The sequence below is a fragment of the Aquila chrysaetos genome, chromosome 10, assembly GCF_900496995.4.
Source record: "Aquila chrysaetos chrysaetos chromosome 10, bAquChr1.4, whole genome shotgun sequence".
NCBI lineage: Eukaryota > Metazoa > Chordata > Aves > Accipitriformes > Accipitridae > Aquila > Aquila chrysaetos.
In genome coordinates, this window is record NC_044013.1 from 11129182 (window position 1) to 11144719 (window position 15538).

Here is a 15538-nt window from a genome sequence, read left to right on the forward strand (position 1 = left end):
ACGCTGAGCGGCACCACGGTAAGGATGAGGTCCCTGCCAGCTTTGGGGTCCTTCTGGTGAGCCCCCACAGTGCCGAGGTGGCGCTCCGCCCCCCCCAGATCTGACCCCCAGCCAGGCACGGCCATGAGCCTGGCGGCTGGCTGCCCGCAGTGCCCTCAGCACGGTCCTCCCTGCCCCGCTGCCCACATCCCACCGGTGAAAAACCACGGGGAAGCAGGGACCAGTGGCAGTGCCAGCCCCACGCCAGCCCCTCGCGCCCGTGGGAAGCGGGAGCAACGTGTCCCACAGGGAGCTGTACCCCCGGTCACCCCACGCCACCTGCACCCACCGCCTGCCTGCCCACGGGTGCCATCCCCAGCTGGGAAACCTGTGGGCGAAGCCCACGGGTAGAAGGGACCCCGCTGCGGGGCAGAGCCCCCTCGGCCGGGCACCCCCTGCCCCGAGCCCGGCGCTGGGTGCTCGGCGCTGGCTGCCGGTGCCGGGCGCTGTCGGTGGAGGCGGAGCGCGGCCGGTCCCTCCCCCGGGCACTGCCCCGGGCCCGCCCCGCTCGGCCCGGGAGGAGCCGCCGCCGCCGCCGCCGCGGGCACCGGCACCGGCACCGGCACGGCGGCACCATGGCCTCCGAGAGCGAGGCGCAGCGGGCGCTGCAGTATGAGCAGACCTTGGTGAGTGCGGCCGGCACCGGGCACGGGAAGGGGCGGGAGGGGGGGGGGGCGGGCACCGGAGGACACCGGGCGCCGGGGTTGGGGGGGGGGGGCACTGGGCGCAGCGGGGAGATGGGCGGTTTGGGGGTGCTGCCCCGCTCAGGGTGGCAGCGCCAATGAGCTCCGCGGTGCCCGGTTTGGGGTGCCGCCTCCGCGCTGCGGCTGGGCAGGGCGCTGGGGCAGGGGGGCCACCCCACGGCCCCCCCCCCGGCGGTGGAGGAGCTCGACCGAGCCCCCACCCCCGGGGCAGGATTTTTGCGCAAACCTCATCCCCCCCCCCCCCCAAAAGCCCTCATCACTGGGGGGGTGATGCCCACCCTGTGGGGGCTCCCAGAGGCATCGCCCGGGCACATTTCACCCCCCGCGCTGCGTGTCCCCGGCCCTCTGCCCCCAAGATAGTGTATCTCCCCTGCCTGCAACCTTAGCCCCATGTTTACGAAGCCTTCCCCTCAGAGGCCTCCCCGCTGGCACCCAGGCGCCCGACTGTCCCGGAGGTGTCCTCCCTCCCCGCCGTGCCCACGGCCCCTCCGCTGCCCACGGTCCTCGGACATCTCAGGCAAAGGTGCTTCTCCCTGGCCTCTGGTTGGGATGGTGCCCAGGGTGGCTTAGCAAATGGGTACTTTGCCCCGGCAAAGGCATTCAGACAGGCAGGCCTGGGGAGGTGGGCAGGGAAGCGGGGGGCAGAGCTGCTGCAGGCCACCCGTGCCCACGGCTGCCCGAGTTTGCCGAGAGCCTGAGCTGGTTGCTGCGAGCGGGGGCCGGCCCTGCTGAGGCTTGCCCACCCGGCGCGTGGGCACGGGACGGTGTCAGGGTACTGCTGCACCAGGCACCCTTCCCATTGCCTTTCCAAGCACCCAAAACCCTTGTCTGGGGGTTCCCCTCAGTGCCCACCCCAAGCTGCTCCTTCTCCGTCGCTGTTGGGTGGCTGTGGGGCACCGGCTGGCCATGGGAGCCCTGGCTGTGCCGGCATCTCCACGATCTTATCGCCCCCGTGGTGCCTCCTTGGCAGGGCTGAGCCGGGGAACAGCCAGGGGCACAAGCAGGGGTGCGCAGCACTGTCCGATGCGAGCCGTGGGGGTGCCTCTTCCCCCCACCCTCCAGCACCGGACTGCCCCCCCCCCCAGCGCTGTGTCCACGGTGGCTGGGCAGAGAGGCCAGCCCAGCCGGGCACTGCGGGGCAGAGGAGCCTGCGGGCAGCATGGGAGGGGAGAGGCACGCTGGGCTGGCATCGGGGCAGCCTTGCGTGGTGCCGGCAGACTTTGCCCTCCTTTCCTCCGGGCGGGGTAGCACCCGTGCCCTGGGCACCCCAGGGCGCCCATCCCCATGGCCTCTGGGCTGTGGCGAGGCTCGGGAAACCGCCTGGGGCTCGTGGGTGAGGCTGGGTGCGGGCTCCTGTCCCACAGCCTCACGCCTGGCTTTCGGGAGCCACCTGGGCGCATGCTGGGCAGGAGGGGTGCCCGGCCCTCCCCAGTGCATCTGAGCCACCACCAGCTCCTGCCTGCACTTGCCAGGAGGGTCAGGATCCAGCTGGAGCCTGTTACGGGCTGGTCCGAGCCAGACCGCCCTGGGGACAGCCCTGGGGAGACAGCTCTTGCTGCCCGTGCCCACAGCCGGGGCATCACAGCCACGCTGCAGGGCTGTGCCCAGCCATGCCCGAAGAGCCCCGTCCCCACGCCACGTCCTTACCCCCCGCAGATTTCACCAGCCCCGGGGTGCCATGGCCATGGTGCCACTGGGGGCTGGCACAGCCCCAGCCCTGAAGGTCTCCCCGGGCCACGGCGTCCCTCCCTGGGGACCCCACGCTGGGTGGGTGCCCGTGAGGACCCCCCGGCCATGGCAAGGGTGCCGGGGTACGCGCCAGCCCCAGTGCCCCCCGCATGCCAGGCTGCCGAGGTGGGGAGCAAAGGGCCCCCGGGAGAGGGGGGATTAAGCTTGACAAACTGCCCTTGTTCACTGCGGAGCCGCTCAGGGCGATTAGAGCCCGGCTAAGACGGGCAGCGTGACACAACACCCCCTGGTCCCCGCCTGCCCCCTGCCAGCCCGGGGGACCCTCCGCCTTTAAATATCCTCCCCCCCCCCCCCCCCAGCATCACGGTTTGGGGGGAAGGTTGGCTGGCATCGGCCATGTGGAGGTGGGCACCGCTGCCAAGCAAGCTCAGCGCTATGGGACAGGGTGGCACGGGGACACGGCAGCACCAGATGCCAGCACCCGCCGCCGCAGGCGCAGCATCGCCCGAACGCAGCGGGCACCGTGGGCTGGCACTGCTTGGGGGGCTGTGGCACGGCCGGTGCCCGCAGGAGCGAGGCCGACATAGCGGCCTTGGCCCGCACCCGTGTCCCCGGGTGCCCCCCCCCCCAGCTCCCCCCCCGAGCCCCGTGCCCGCTCCCTGCCCGCCCGGCACTGTGATTGTTCAGCTGCTTCGCGGCGGAGGCCGGAGTCCCGGGGCTGTTTGTGTTTCAAAAGGCCTTTGTGGAAAAATAACTCGAGCGGGAGGAGGAGGAGGAGGAAGAGGAGGAAGGAGAGAGCCCACCACTGGCCTTCACCACGGCCCCACAGCCGTGCCAGGGCTGCCAGCACGGCAACTGTGGCTGCCCGGCACGGGGCACCCCCGGGGTCCCGTGTCCTACCTGCGGGGCCGTGGCATGGGGCAGAGGGGTGGCACGGGGTGATGGGTGGCAGCGGGGTGCCACGACCCCTTCGCTTGCATCCCTGCTGTTGCAGGTGGGGTTGGCTGCAAACGAGGGGAAGGGGGGAGAGGAAAATCCTCTCCCCTCGACCAGGCTGGACCCCCTGGGGCTGGGCATCCTGCCGGGTGCCCAAACCCCCCGGGGGGCAGCGTGGCAGCCCCCGGCACGGCCCCAGGAGGTGGGCACGGAGCCGGTTTGGGGGGCACTCGGCCTGGGGGGTGCCCCGGTCCCGGCCGGGGCCGGCTGTGGGGCGGCAGTGGGGCCGGGGGAGGCGGGCGTTTGGCAGGGGGACAGCACTCCTCGGGGTGCCGGCCCGTTTCGTCTTCCAGAGGAAACAAGCTTCGCCCGAAGGGAGCCTTTGAACACAGGGCCCCGTGCGGGGCCGGGGTCCTCCTCTGGCAGCCGATGCTGGATCCGGCCCCCCCCCCGAGGTGGCTGTGCCGGCATCTCCGCCTGGCGCGTGCCTTCCCCCCGGCACGTTTCCATAGGGCGAGGAGCCACCGAGCCCGTGCTGAGCAGGAGTTTGGGGGAAAAGCCATGCCAGGAAAGGGTCAGCAATGGAAATGAATGTGCCCTCACCCCCCCCCCCGCCTGCCTCCCCACCCTCCCTCCTGCTGCCGAGCACAACCCGGGTATTAGACAGCAGCGAATCCATCCGGCGCCGCTCTGGCTGCTTTCTGCTCCCTGCCAAAGGGACCTGGGCAGGAGCGATGCCCCGTGAGAAACGCACCTTCGCGCCATCCCCACGGGGAGCTGGCACGTGCCAGCAGGCCAGGGGGGTGTGAACGGGACCCAGGCATCCGGGACGGGCACCGCTGCCGGCAGCCAGGGCTGGGCTGCCCACGTGCCAAGCGTGGTGCCCACCCGTGGCGTTGCCCCTCTGCCGGGCGCCGGCACGGGCCATGCCACGGAGGAGGGCGGCTGCGCCCCGGCTGGGCAGCCACGTGCTGTGCTGGCACGGCACGGCGGGTGGGCACGCCATCGGCATGGGGCTCACGTCGCCCCGACGTGGGAGCCTGGCAGGGCCTCCGCGGCCCTGAAGCCTCCCTTTGTGCCGGGCCAACCTCTGGCACTTGGCATTCAGGTCGTGCCGGGGGGAGCGAGGCGGAAACCAAGCAACCGAGTCCTTGGCAGTGCCCGCCAATGCGGGACAAATGCCCCCGGCTCGGCGGGGAGGACGGGCACAAAGAGCTCCTGGCCGGCACGGGGGGCACTGCCAGGGCCACCTCCCTGCTGGGGCCAGGCCACGTGCCACGGCCAGGCAGGAGGCAGCTGAGGAGGAGGCACAGAGCCGCTTGCATCCCCTTGCTCCCCAAACCCCCTCCTCATAGCCCAGGGACCACCCTGTGCCTGATGCCGTGTCCCCCTCTCCCCCGGGACTGGGGGTATGCCTTGCCCCCCACTGCCCTCCTGCCTCCCTGCTGCTGGCTGAGACCAGCCAGCTCATGTCATGTGTGGTCTGCTGAGGCTGCCTCCCGGGGGGGACATCCCAGCCCTGCTTCTATGCTGAGGGAAGGCGCCTGCACAGCACCAGCACAACCCCAGTACCAGCCCTCAGAGAGTTTCCCAGCCAGACTGGCCGTGCTCCCATCGCCAGAGGCCCTTCCCCACCCTCAACCAAGTGGTTGAGGTGCCTGAAGCACATGGGTAGGGCTGGGGACTGGTACCAGTGGTGCCAGCTGCCTGCACAGGGCACGTGGGCATAATGATCTCCATCGATCCCCGCGCTCCTTATCTGCCCGGCCTCTTCTGACACCCCAGCGGGCACCCAGAAGCACCGCTGCCCCTTCCCCTGGGAGCACCATGGCCGCCTGTCCCCTCGCCTGGCACCCCCCCCAGTGCTGGGAGGCCATACCAGCGTGCCCGCTGCTCCCCTGCCTCAGTTTCCCCACTTGGGCGTGACAGCTGGGGTGCCAGCCCCCCCGTGACGCCCCCCCGCTCCTTTTCCCCCAGATGTACGGGCGCTACACCCAGGACTTGGGCACCTTCGCCAAGGACGAGGCGGCCCGGCTGCGGCTGCAGCAGGGGCACGGGGAGGGGGACACCCCCCGGCCCCGCCGCCCCTCCGAGCTGCTGGAGTACACCCAGGGCCGCTGTGCCCCCTGCCGCGGTAAGGGCCACGGGGGATAGGGCCACGGGGGCGGGGAACGACACCGGTGGGCACAGCCCCACGGCAGCACCTGGTCTAGGCACGGCTGCCCACCCTGCCACGGTGGCGGTGGCGGCGGGTAGGGTTTCTCCGGCTGTCACGGGACACCGGCGCCGAGGACAATGCCACCTGCCCGCCGGGCAGCGGGGACACAATGGCCTAAAATAGCCGGGCACGCCGCAGGGACCCGGAGGCCCCCAGCCCCTCTGCCTGGGGCCGTGCCAGGGGGGCCGTGCTGGTGGGAGGTGCGTGCCTGGCGGCACCGTGTGCGGCTGTGCGCAGCCGGAGCCCGCCGATCCTGCCCGCCGGTGGTCGCGGTATGGCTGTGACGGCTGGGCACGGTGGTGCTCCCGCACCGGACGGTGCCGGTGGTGCTGGGTCGGTGCCGCCGGTTGTGAGCGCTTGTGTACCTGCCAGCCTGGCCCTGCCGCCGCGGCGTGCCCATCCCCGGGGCGCCCGGCCCTGAGCCTGCCCTTGTGCCCGCAGTCTGCGCCCTGCAGTGCCAGCGGTTCCTCATCTCCAAGGTGGGCGAAGACTGGGTCTTCCTCATCCTCCTGGGGCTGGTCATGGCGCTGGTCAGCTGGGCCATGGACTTCGCCATCGCCACCTGCCTCCAAGGTGAGCGGGCATTGGTGGGTTCCTGGGGCCGTGGCGGGGCATGGGGTGGCCATGCCGCAGCGCCGTGCCATGCCCCTTGCCACCCGTGACCCGCCTGGCCGGCTGTGCCCACAGCCCAGAAGTGGATGTACGGGGGCCTGGACACCAACGTGCTGCTGCAGTACCTGGCCTGGGTCACCTATCCCACCGTGCTCATCACCTTCTCGGCCGGCTTCACCCAGATCCTTGCCCCCCAGGCCGTGGGTAGGGTACCGTGGGGGGCTGTCTGCACCCTGACGGGGTGTCCCCTCCATGGATGGGACTGTGGGTTGGGAGCTGCCTGGGTGTCCTCCTGGGCTATGGGGTTGGGAGTCCTGGAGGTCTTCCAAGGGCTATGGACTGGTCTTCAGAGGGTTTCCTGGGGGCTGTGGGGTGGATGACCTCCCGAGCTTTGGGTCTGGGGGGGGTCTTAGGGGTCTTCCTATGGCTATGGGCTAGCCTTCAGAGGGTCTCCTGGGGGCTATGGGATTGGGGTCCCTGGAGGGCTATGGGTTGTCCCTACATGGCCATGGGGCTGTTCCTGCCAACTGTCCTGTGGTGAGAGGTGTCCCTGGGGTCTCCCTATGGCAGTGGGGTGTGTCAGAGCATCAAGGATTTCCCCCAGAACTAGGGGGCAGGGGGTCCCCAGTGTTCCCCCTCCATGGCCGTGGGTCAAGGCTGTCCCTGCGGTGCCAGGCTCAGGGATCCCTGAGATGAAGACCATCCTGCGGGGCGTCGTGCTGAAGGAGTACCTCACCCTCAAGACCTTTGTGGCCAAGGTGATCGGGCTCACGTGCGCCCTGGGCAGCGGCATGCCCCTGGGCAAGGAGGTGAGGGCAGTGCCTGGGGCAGGGAGGGCAGAGGGCGGGGGGGGGGGGGGGGGGGGGCACCGTCCTCAGCCCCCTCGCTGTCCCCGCAGGGTCCCTTCGTCCACATCGCCAGCATGTGCGCGGCCCTGCTCAGCCGCTTCCTCTCCCTCTTCGGGGGCATCTACGAGGTGAGCAGGGTGGGCTGGCCCCGGGGGGGGGCTCCGCCTGTGCCCCCCAGCAGGTTTGGCAGCACCCGGGGCGGGGGGGCAGTGCCCGCTCACCCCCGGCTCGCCCGCAGAACGAGGCGAGGAACATCGAAATGCTGGCGGCCGCCTGCGCCGTCGGTGTCGGCTGCTGCTTCGCCGCCCCCATCGGAGGTAGGGTCACCCTGGGCCCCCCCCGCACCCCCACGCACCTCCCACCCGGGCACCGGGGTCTGCCCGGCGAGGCAAACAGGACCCCCAGGACGGCTGGCATGGGAAAGGGCAGTGCTGCTCGGTGGGGAGGAGGAAGGGAGGAGCGGGCACCATCCTCTCGGAGGTGTAACGTCTGCTCTCGTCCTCTCCCCTGCCGCCCTGCGCTCCAGGGAGCTCCCTGCTCCGGCCCCGCTGAGCCCTGCCCGTAGGTTGGTGACGTGTCTAACTCTTTCCTTGCCCTCTGCCTGCTGCGCTGCCCCATCTGTCTGTCCGTCTGTCTGCGTGCCACCCCCCCCCCAACCCCAGCGCCACCCGTTATGTCACCGTTATGTCATTGCTCACGTCCCCGCGCTACCCTCTTGCTTGCGCCGACTGCTGCTCCGCCATGCCTGCTGTGGCCAGCCCGGGACCGGTCACACGTTTTGCCAGGGAAGCCCTTGAACCGCCCCGTAGCGTGGCCGTGGGGCCGGCCGGACCCCCGCGGGCCGTGCACGAGCGTGGGCTCGGGGCGGGAAGCATGCCGGGCGCCGGGGACCCACCTGGGTTTCGCCGCCTCCCTCGTGCGCTTCCCCCCGGTGCCAGGCGTCCTCTTCAGCATCGAGGTCACCTCCACCTTCTTCGCCGTCCGCAACTACTGGCGCGGCTTCTTCGCCGCCACCTTCAGCGCCTTCATCTTCCGCGTCCTCGCCGTCTGGAACAAGGACGAAGGTACCTCCGGGGTGGGTGGGGGGAGGCATGGGGGTCCCCCCACCCCAGCCCCCCTGACCCCTGCCGTCCCCCAGAGACGATCACGGCGCTGTTCAAAACCCGCTTCCGCCTCGACTTCCCCTTCGACCTGCAGGAGCTGCCCGCCTTCGCCGTCATCGGGTGAGTGCGGCCACCCCGGCGCCCGTCCCAAAACCCCCGGGGTCGCAGTGGCGGTGATGGCGGTGGTGGCAGCAGGACGTGTGGGTGCTCATCCCTTGCCTCTGCCCAGGATCGCCAGCGGCTTCGGGGGCGCGCTCTTCGTCTACCTCAACCGCAAGATCGTGCAGTTCATGCGCCGCCAGAAGACCATCAACCGCTTTCTCATGAAGAAGTAGGTGCCCAGCGGTTCCCGGGACCGGGGCGGTGGAGCTGGGGCTGCACCAACGTCACCTCTCCCACCCTGTGCCACCCCGCCAGGCGCCTGCTCTTCCCTGCCCTGGTGACGCTGCTCATCTCCACGCTGACCTTCCCGCCCGGCTTCGGACAGTTCATGGCTGGCCAGGTACCCGCCATGGGGTGGCACACCAGTCCCCATCCCGGGGCCACCGCCAGCCCCAGCTGACCCCTGCCCATCACCAGCTCACCCAGAAGGATACCCTGGTGACACTCTTCGACAACCAGACGTGGGCCAAGCAGGGGCTCAGCGATGAGTTTGAGTACTTGGGCATCCTGGAGGCCTGGCGCCACCCCCGCTCCAACGTCTTCGTCACCCTCGTCGTCTTCATCCTCATGAAGGTGGGTGTCTCCTGCCCCTGTCAGCCCCAGGGTGCCAGCAGGAGGCTCTGGGGAGGGGCTCCTGGATGCCACCGGGGAGGTGCCGGGTGGTTGCCAGCAAGGTGGTACCGGGAGGCACTGGGTGGCTGCTCCCAGAGGCCACCAAGGTGTTGGCTGGGTGCTGCCGACATGCCGTCAAAGAGATCTTGGCCGGGAGCCCACCAAGGTGCCAGCAGGAGGTGCTGGCATGGTGCCCCCCGGTGCCACCAGGGAGGTCCTGGCCAGGTGCCACCAGGTGCCACCAGGGAGGTGCTGGCTGGCTGCTCCCAGATGCCACCAGGGAGGTGCTGGCAGGGTGCCTGCCCCTGGGAGGAGCGGGGCTGCCCCACGGCACGGTGTGGTACCCACGTGCTGCTCCACCGCAGCCGGCTGGGCGGCACGGCAGGGGCAGGAGGCAGGGCCGGGCCGGGGGGAGCAAGTAACGGGTGTCTGCATCTCCCACTCAGTTCTGGATGTCGGCCCTGGCCACCACCATCCCAGTGCCTTGCGGAGCCTTCATGCCTGTCTTCGTCATCGGTGAGAGCCCGTACCCCGCAAGGGCATGGCAGGAGGAGGGAGCTGCCTGCCAGCCTACACTGGGGCACGCATGGGCATCCCGAGGTGTCCCCTTCCCCGGCAGCGCCGGGGCAGAGGAGAGGGCGCGAGGCCAGGTCGGGTGCCAGGAGAGCCCCCGTGCCCACTCTCAGCCCCTCTCTGCGGGCAGGGGCAGCCTTCGGGCGCCTGGTGGGGGAAAGCATGGCAGCCTGGTTCCCTGATGGCATCCACACCGACAGCAACACCTACCGCATCGTGCCGGGGGGCTACGCCGTGGTGGGTAAGCACCGGGCCGGCACGGGGACACCGTGGTGGGCATCACTTGGAGATGCTCCAAAGGGTCCGGTGGGTTCCCCAGGGCTGAAGTGGTGTTCCCAGGGACGGGGGGTGACACCACCACTGGGGATGTCCCCGGGAGGTCCCAAGGGCTCCGGCTGTGGTGGATGCCCTAGGGGTGGGGACCCGGGGTGGGGACCCAGCCTGGCAGGCAGCACCGGACAGCCGCCCCCATGTCTCCCGGGGACGGGCACAGGGGCAGCCGCACTGTCAGGTGCCGTCACCCACACGGTGTCCACGGCCGTCATCGTCTTCGAGCTGACGGGGCAGATCTCGCACATCCTGCCCGTCATGATTGCCGTCATCCTGGCCAACGCCGTGGCCCAGAGCCTCCAGCCCTCCCTCTACGACAGCATCATCCGCATCAAGAAGCTGCCCTACCTCCCTGAGCTGGGCTGGGGCCACCACGAGTGAGTGCGTGTCCCCTGCCCTGTCCCCAAGCCCCTCACCAGGCACGAGGAGAGGGGGTGGCATTACTCCGAGGTCACCGTTACCCTCCCTGGGCAGGAAATACAACGTGCGGGTGGAGGACATCATGGTGCGGGACATCCGCTACGTCACCCTCAACTGCAAGTACCGGGACCTGCAGCACGTCCTGCACAGCACCAAGATGAAGAGCCTGCCGCTGGTGGAGTCGGCTGGTGAGACGGGGGCAGGGGGCTCTGCCAGCGCCCGCCCCGGCCGTGGGGCGTGCTGGGATGGCAGCGGGGGGATGGCATAGGGGGCTTCAGGAGCCAACGTGGCCCCTCGCTGCCGCCGGCAGAGTCCATGATCCTGCTGGGCTCCATCGAGCGGGCGCAGGTGGGGGCCCTGCTCAGCCACCAGCTCAGCCCCCAGCGCCGGCTCCAGGCCCTGCGGCAGAAGATGCTGGCCGAGGACGGGCACCGGCTCTCCGATGCCAGCATCCGCTTCCAGGTGAGGGAGGCGGCCGCCTCGGGGGACGCCCGGCCAGCGTGGCCCCCGCCGCCATCCCCCCCACCACCCCGTCCCCCCGCAGATCAGCACGGAGGCCTCCTCGGGTGCCCCCACCCGCACTGCCCCCCGCAAGCCCCTGAAGCCGGCGCTGAAGCGGGTGCCCAGTGGCCCAGCCGAGAGCCCCCCGGGTGAGTCTGCGCCCGGCCCCCCCCCGGCCTCCCCTGCGCCCCCCCGCTGACACCCCCTCCCCTCCCGCAGCTGGCACCACGGACCACACCGGCATCGCCCTCAAGAGCCTCTTCTGTGCCAACAGCGCCGCAGAGCCTACCGAGGTGAGCGCCCATCCCTGCCCATCCCTGCCTCCCCTTCCCATCCCTGCCTGACCCTTTCTCCCAGCTGCCATCCTTTGCCATCACTCCCGTCCCTTTTCACCCCTTTGTGCTCCTTCCCAGTCCTGCCCATCCCTGCCCCTTCCTGCCCATTGCTTTCCATACCTTCTCACCCTGCCCCACCCTGCCCACCCCTTCCCATTCTTGTCCCATCCCTTTCCATTTCCGCTCAACCCTGCCTGTCCCTTCCCATCCCTTTCCATCCTTTCCCATCCCTGGCCTCCCTGCCCATCCCTTCTCATCCCTACCTGTCCCAACCCTTCCCCTGCTCATCCCTTCCCTTCCCTTCCCATCCCTTCCCTGCTCGTCCTTTCCCTTCCCCTGCCCATCCGTGCCTGTCCCATCTCTTCCCTGCTCATCCCTGCTCATCCCTGCCCATCCCTGCTGGTCCTTTCCCTCCCCTGCCCATCCCTGCCCGTCCCTGCCCATGGCACCACCACGCCATGCCCTAACACCGCTGTCTCTCCCCGCCTGGTGCCAGGCCCAGGGCATGGCCTATCGCAAGGCCAAACACGTCCGCATTTCCATCGTGGTAAGCTGCAGCCAATCGCAGGCTGGGCACAGCTCCTCTCAGCCAATCAGGGCCCAGCATGGATCTCTGAACCAATCAGGGGCCTGACAAGATTCTGCTTGGCCAATCATGTTTGGCCCATGTGTGCAGCCAATCTCAGACCGTCTCGATTCTGCTCAGCCAATCATGGTGTGCATCCTCCCAATCCCAAACCTTCTTGGCGGAGCCTCTCGGCCAGTCGCGGCCATGGGATTTGCCCCACTTTTCTCAGCCAATCGTGGCACAGCCTGCGCTCCCTCCACCAATCGCAAGCCCGGCTTCTCCCGCCTTGACCAATCGTGGTGTGACCTAGGTCCTCTCAACCAATCACGTCCCCTGACCCGCGCGCTGCCCGCGACCCGCCCACGTGCCGCCCGCGCCCTGCCCGCATGTGCTGCCCGCGCCCTACGCGCCCGCCGCCGCCTGCGGCCTCGCTACGCCCTGCCTGGACCTCGCTACGCCCTGCCTGGACCTCGCTCGCTCCCTGCCCGTGCCCCGCCGGCGCCCTGCCTGCAGCCGGCGTGCGGGCATGCTGCCCGCTGCCCTGCCGGGCTGCTCACGCTCTCCTCTTTTGCAGGAGGAGATGGAGCTGGGTGACAGGATGACCCCGGCGGAGGTGAGGGGGTGGGCAGGGGCAGGCGGGACCCTCCCGCCCACGGGGACCCAGGGGATCCCAGCGGGGCGCCGAGGCGTGAGGTGGGCGGGGGGGGGGGGGACAGGGAGCGGACGACTCCAGTGTCCCCATAACGCTAAGTGGGGGGGGGGGGGGGGGGGGGGGGGGGGGCTTCGATGGCACCCTGGGGGGCTGTGTGCCCCCTCACGCTGCCCCATGGCATCTTCCCCCTCCCCAGATCCTGGAGTGGGAGGAGCAGCAGCTGGACCAGCTGGTGGACTTCAGCAGCGCCAAGATCGACCCCGCGCCCTTCCAGCTGGTGGAGCACACCTCGCTGCACAAGGTGCGCCCGCGCCCTCCACGGATCCCCGCCCGGACCCCCCCCCCCACCCCAGACCCCCAACTCAGCCCCCTCTTCCCACAGACCCACACCATCTTCTCGCTGCTGGGCCTGGACCACGCGTACGTCACCAGCATCGGGCGCCTGGTGGGCATGGTGTCCCTCAAGGAGGTGAGCGGGGCGGGGGGGGGGTTGGGGGGGTTGGAGGGGCACGGGGGGGGGAGCACCCGGAGCCGCCCGCCCACGGGTTTGGGGTGCCCGCAGCTGCGCAAGGCCATCGAGGGCTCGCTGACGGCCAAGGGGGTGAAGGTGCGCCCGCCGCTCGCCAGCTTCCGCGACAGCACCGCCAGCGCCGGCGAGCCCGACACCACCGCCCTGCGCCAGCTCTGGGACCGCCACCAGCACCACCCTATGCCCCGCGAGGCCGGTCCCGGGGGCGATGACGAAGACGACGACACCCCCAAGGGCCAGTGAGACGGGCCCCCGGCAGGTGCCGGGGGGGGATGCCCGCCCTGTGCCCGCTCGCACCGGGCTCGGCGTAGGGGTGGGCGCCCTCAATCCAGTGCCGCTGCCCCCGCCCTGTGCAGGGGGCTGGCCAGGTGCCCCCCAGCCTGCCTGTACTCCCTGCCTCCCTGCCAGCTCTTGGGGCTTCCCACTTCGCTACCTCTGCCCTCCCCCAGCCCCCGGTGCCCCCCCGGCACGGCCACCACCCTCACCACCCCCCCCCCCCCCCCCCCCCCACGGGCACCGCAATGTCCCTGCTCGGGGTGGCACGGGGGGCAGAGGGACATCAGGTCGGGGTGCCCACGGGGACACGGGTGGGCACTGCCCCTCTCCTCGGCACCTCATGGCTGGGAAGGGGGATCCTGCCTCTTCGCTGTGCACCCCTCCCCATGTAAATACAGAGATTTTTATATTAATTTAATAAAAGGACTTTATAAACAGAGCCAGAGCACTCAGGGGCTGGAGGTGGGGGGCGGGCACCGCCAGCAGGCACCGGCTGAGCCTCACCGCGGCACCGGGGTTGGCATCACTCGGGGCAAGAAGCCTTTCTTTACCCGGTGCCGGCTCACAGTGTGGCCTCGCTGCGGTACAGCAGCTGCGGGGGCTCACCGGGGCGGGCGCTGGCACGGCGCCGGGCGGTGATGACCAGCGTGCCGGCCTCGGTGAGGGCACAGCTCACCGAGAGCGGGTCCGTGTCCTCGGGCAGCTGGCACTTGTGGGTGAAGGTGTCGCAGATGGTGCCGTCCTCAGCCACCTGCGGGGAGGCAGCGCCGGCACGGTGGGGCACAGCATGGTGTGGCGTGGTGGTACACAGCACATTCCCAGTTACCCCAGCGCTAGTGATGGGGCAGCTCCCAGTCACCCCGGCTCCAGCAGGGAGTTCAGCAGGGCAGTTCCCAGTTACCCAGCGACTCGGGCATTTCCCAGTTACCCCAATGCCAGGAGGGAACAGCTCCCAGTTGCCTCAGTCTTGGGGGTGGGGTAATTTCCAGTTACCCCAGTGCCAGCAGGGACTGTTCCCAATTGCCCAACCCCCAGCAGAGAATGCAACGGGGCAGGAGTTCCTGGTTGCCGCATTCTCAGTGAGGATGGTTCCCAGTTACCCCAATGCTAGCAGGGGCCATTCCCAGTTACCCCCCATCCCACAGGAGGGGGTGCTGTGGGCCAGGACCCCCATTGCTCCATGGCCAGGGCAGTGCTGGGGGGGGGGAAATGCTGCCCCCCCTGGGGTTCCTCACCTTCTCAGCCTGGATGGCGACGTGGCAGTTGGAGGTGGTCACCACGATGTCGGAGGGCTCGAACTGGCTGACGTCGGCCACCACCTGGTAGGTGTCACCCTGGGCGCGCACCCAGGTGCCCAGGCTGCAGGGGCACACGGTGCCCGGGGACCCTGCGGGCATCGGGGGGGCTGCCGGGCACGGGGGCATGTGGGCACTGTGCCCAGGGGCTGGGGCACTGGCGGGGGGGTGTGGGGAGAGCCTGGTGACATGGCAGGGGGGGCTGGGGGTAGCAGGTGGCACTGGGGGTTGGGGGGGAACTGGGGGGCCCCAGGGGTATGGGTTGTACTGGGTGGTCTGGGGTGAGGGTCTTGGGGTAGCAGGAGGCACTGAGGGGTCTGGGGGTACCCGAGGGCACTGGGAAGGTCTGGGGGCACTGGACGACCTGGGGACAGCAGAGGAATGGCTCAGGAGGCTGGGGACACGGGACGGCCAGGAAAGTCTGGGGGGAACGGTTTGGGGGGGGGCACTGGGGTTACTGGGGGGCTCTGGGTGTGTACAGGAAAGTGGGAGCTAGCAGGGGACACCAAGGGTCTGGGGCACAGGGGGGCTGAGGACATCAAGGCAGCCAGGAAGGTCTGGGGGGTGTGAGAAAGGACATTGGGGGGGGTGGGGGGGGGGGGGGGAGCTGGGGACACGGTGGGCCTGGGGACAGCAAGGACACCGGGGTTACTGGGGACGTGGGGAGGGGCACAAAGGGACTTGGCGGGGGAAGGGCTGGAAGACAGTCCAGAGAGTCATGGGGCACCTGGGGGGGCAGAGTCGGGGCTCCCCTCCCAGCCCCCCCCCCGGTCTGTGCTGTGGGGGTCCCACGCTGTGCCCAGGCACAGAGCAGCCGGATAACCCTTGGAGAGGGACCCTCCCTGGGGTAGCAGAGACCCCCCCCCTGCCCCCCCCCCCCCCCCCCCCCCATCCCCGATACCTGGGTACCCAAAGGCCTCGTGTGCCCGTGCCCCGAAGGGCCCGTGCCGCCGGTCGCCCTCGAAGCGGGGCTCGCCGTGCCCCTGGCCGTAGGCGCCAACGCGCTCGGCGCGGTACGCGGAGGCCGAGCCGAGCGAGGCCATGGTGCCTGCCACCCGCGCCCCCCACGGCCCCCGCCGCTGGGAGGGGGCCGGCCGCCTGCCACCACCACCGCCGCCGCCGCCACCGCCAGATGC

General features: G+C 70.2%; 2 protein-coding genes across 3 annotated transcripts; one reads left to right on the top strand and one right to left on the bottom strand.

Annotated features, from left to right (window-relative positions):
• Window positions 1-550: 550 nt before the first annotated feature.
• On the top strand, window positions 551-13546 carry CLCN2 (chloride voltage-gated channel 2). Of its 2 annotated transcripts, XM_030029033.1 has the most exons (24): window positions 551-665; window positions 5346-5502; window positions 6028-6159; window positions 6274-6402; window positions 6874-7007; window positions 7097-7174; window positions 7285-7363; window positions 7985-8110; window positions 8185-8269; window positions 8379-8480; window positions 8567-8651; window positions 8729-8884; window positions 9370-9439; window positions 9627-9737; window positions 9990-10203; window positions 10301-10434; window positions 10557-10708; window positions 10791-10896; window positions 10967-11040; window positions 11579-11629; window positions 12225-12263; window positions 12499-12603; window positions 12685-12771; window positions 12865-13546. In XM_030029033.1, exons 1-24 carry the CDS (start codon window positions 615-617, stop codon window positions 13072-13074), a joined length of 2667 nt encoding a protein of 888 aa, XP_029884893.1. In that variant the 5' UTR covers window positions 551-614; the 3' UTR covers window positions 13075-13546. The 2 variants fall into 2 exon arrangements, with proteins under 2 accessions (XP_029884893.1, XP_029884892.1); XM_030029032.2 differs by lacking the exon at window positions 11579-11629.
• Window positions 13547-13639: 93 nt separating this feature from the next.
• LOC115347543 (heat shock protein beta-7-like) lies at window positions 13640-15445 on the bottom strand. Its single transcript, XM_030029034.1, has 3 exons — window positions 15304-15445; window positions 14343-14494; window positions 13640-13858 (listed from the first exon to the last, which is right to left on the bottom strand). Exons 1-3 carry the CDS (start codon window positions 15443-15445, stop codon window positions 13670-13672), a joined length of 483 nt encoding a protein of 160 aa, XP_029884894.1. The 3' UTR covers window positions 13640-13669.
• Between the last annotated feature and the right edge of the window lie 93 nt (window positions 15446-15538).

Excerpts from the sequence above, each read along its gene's own strand:
- LOC115347543 (XM_030029034.1), bottom strand. The coding sequence starts at position 15,445 with ATGGCCTCGCTCGGCTCGGCCTCCGCGTACCGCGCCGAGCGCGTTGGC. Across the intron at positions 14,495-15,303 it reads CGAGGCCTTTGGGTACCCAG|GGTCCCCGGGCACCGTGTGC; the intron begins GTATCGGGGATG and ends CGATGCCCGCAG. Across the intron at positions 13,859-14,342 it reads TCGCCATCCAGGCTGAGAAG|GTGGCTGAGGACGGCACCAT; the intron begins GTGAGGAACCCC and ends GCCTCCCCGCAG.
- CLCN2 (XM_030029033.1), top strand. The coding sequence starts at position 615 with ATGGCCTCCGAGAGCGAGGCGCAGCGGGCGCTGCAGTATGAGCAGACC. Across the intron at positions 8,885-9,369 it reads TCGTCTTCATCCTCATGAAG|TTCTGGATGTCGGCCCTGGC; the intron begins GTGGGTGTCTCC and ends TCTCCCACTCAG. Across the intron at positions 11,630-12,224 it reads ACGTCCGCATTTCCATCGTG|GAGGAGATGGAGCTGGGTGA; the intron begins GTAAGCTGCAGC and ends CCTCTTTTGCAG.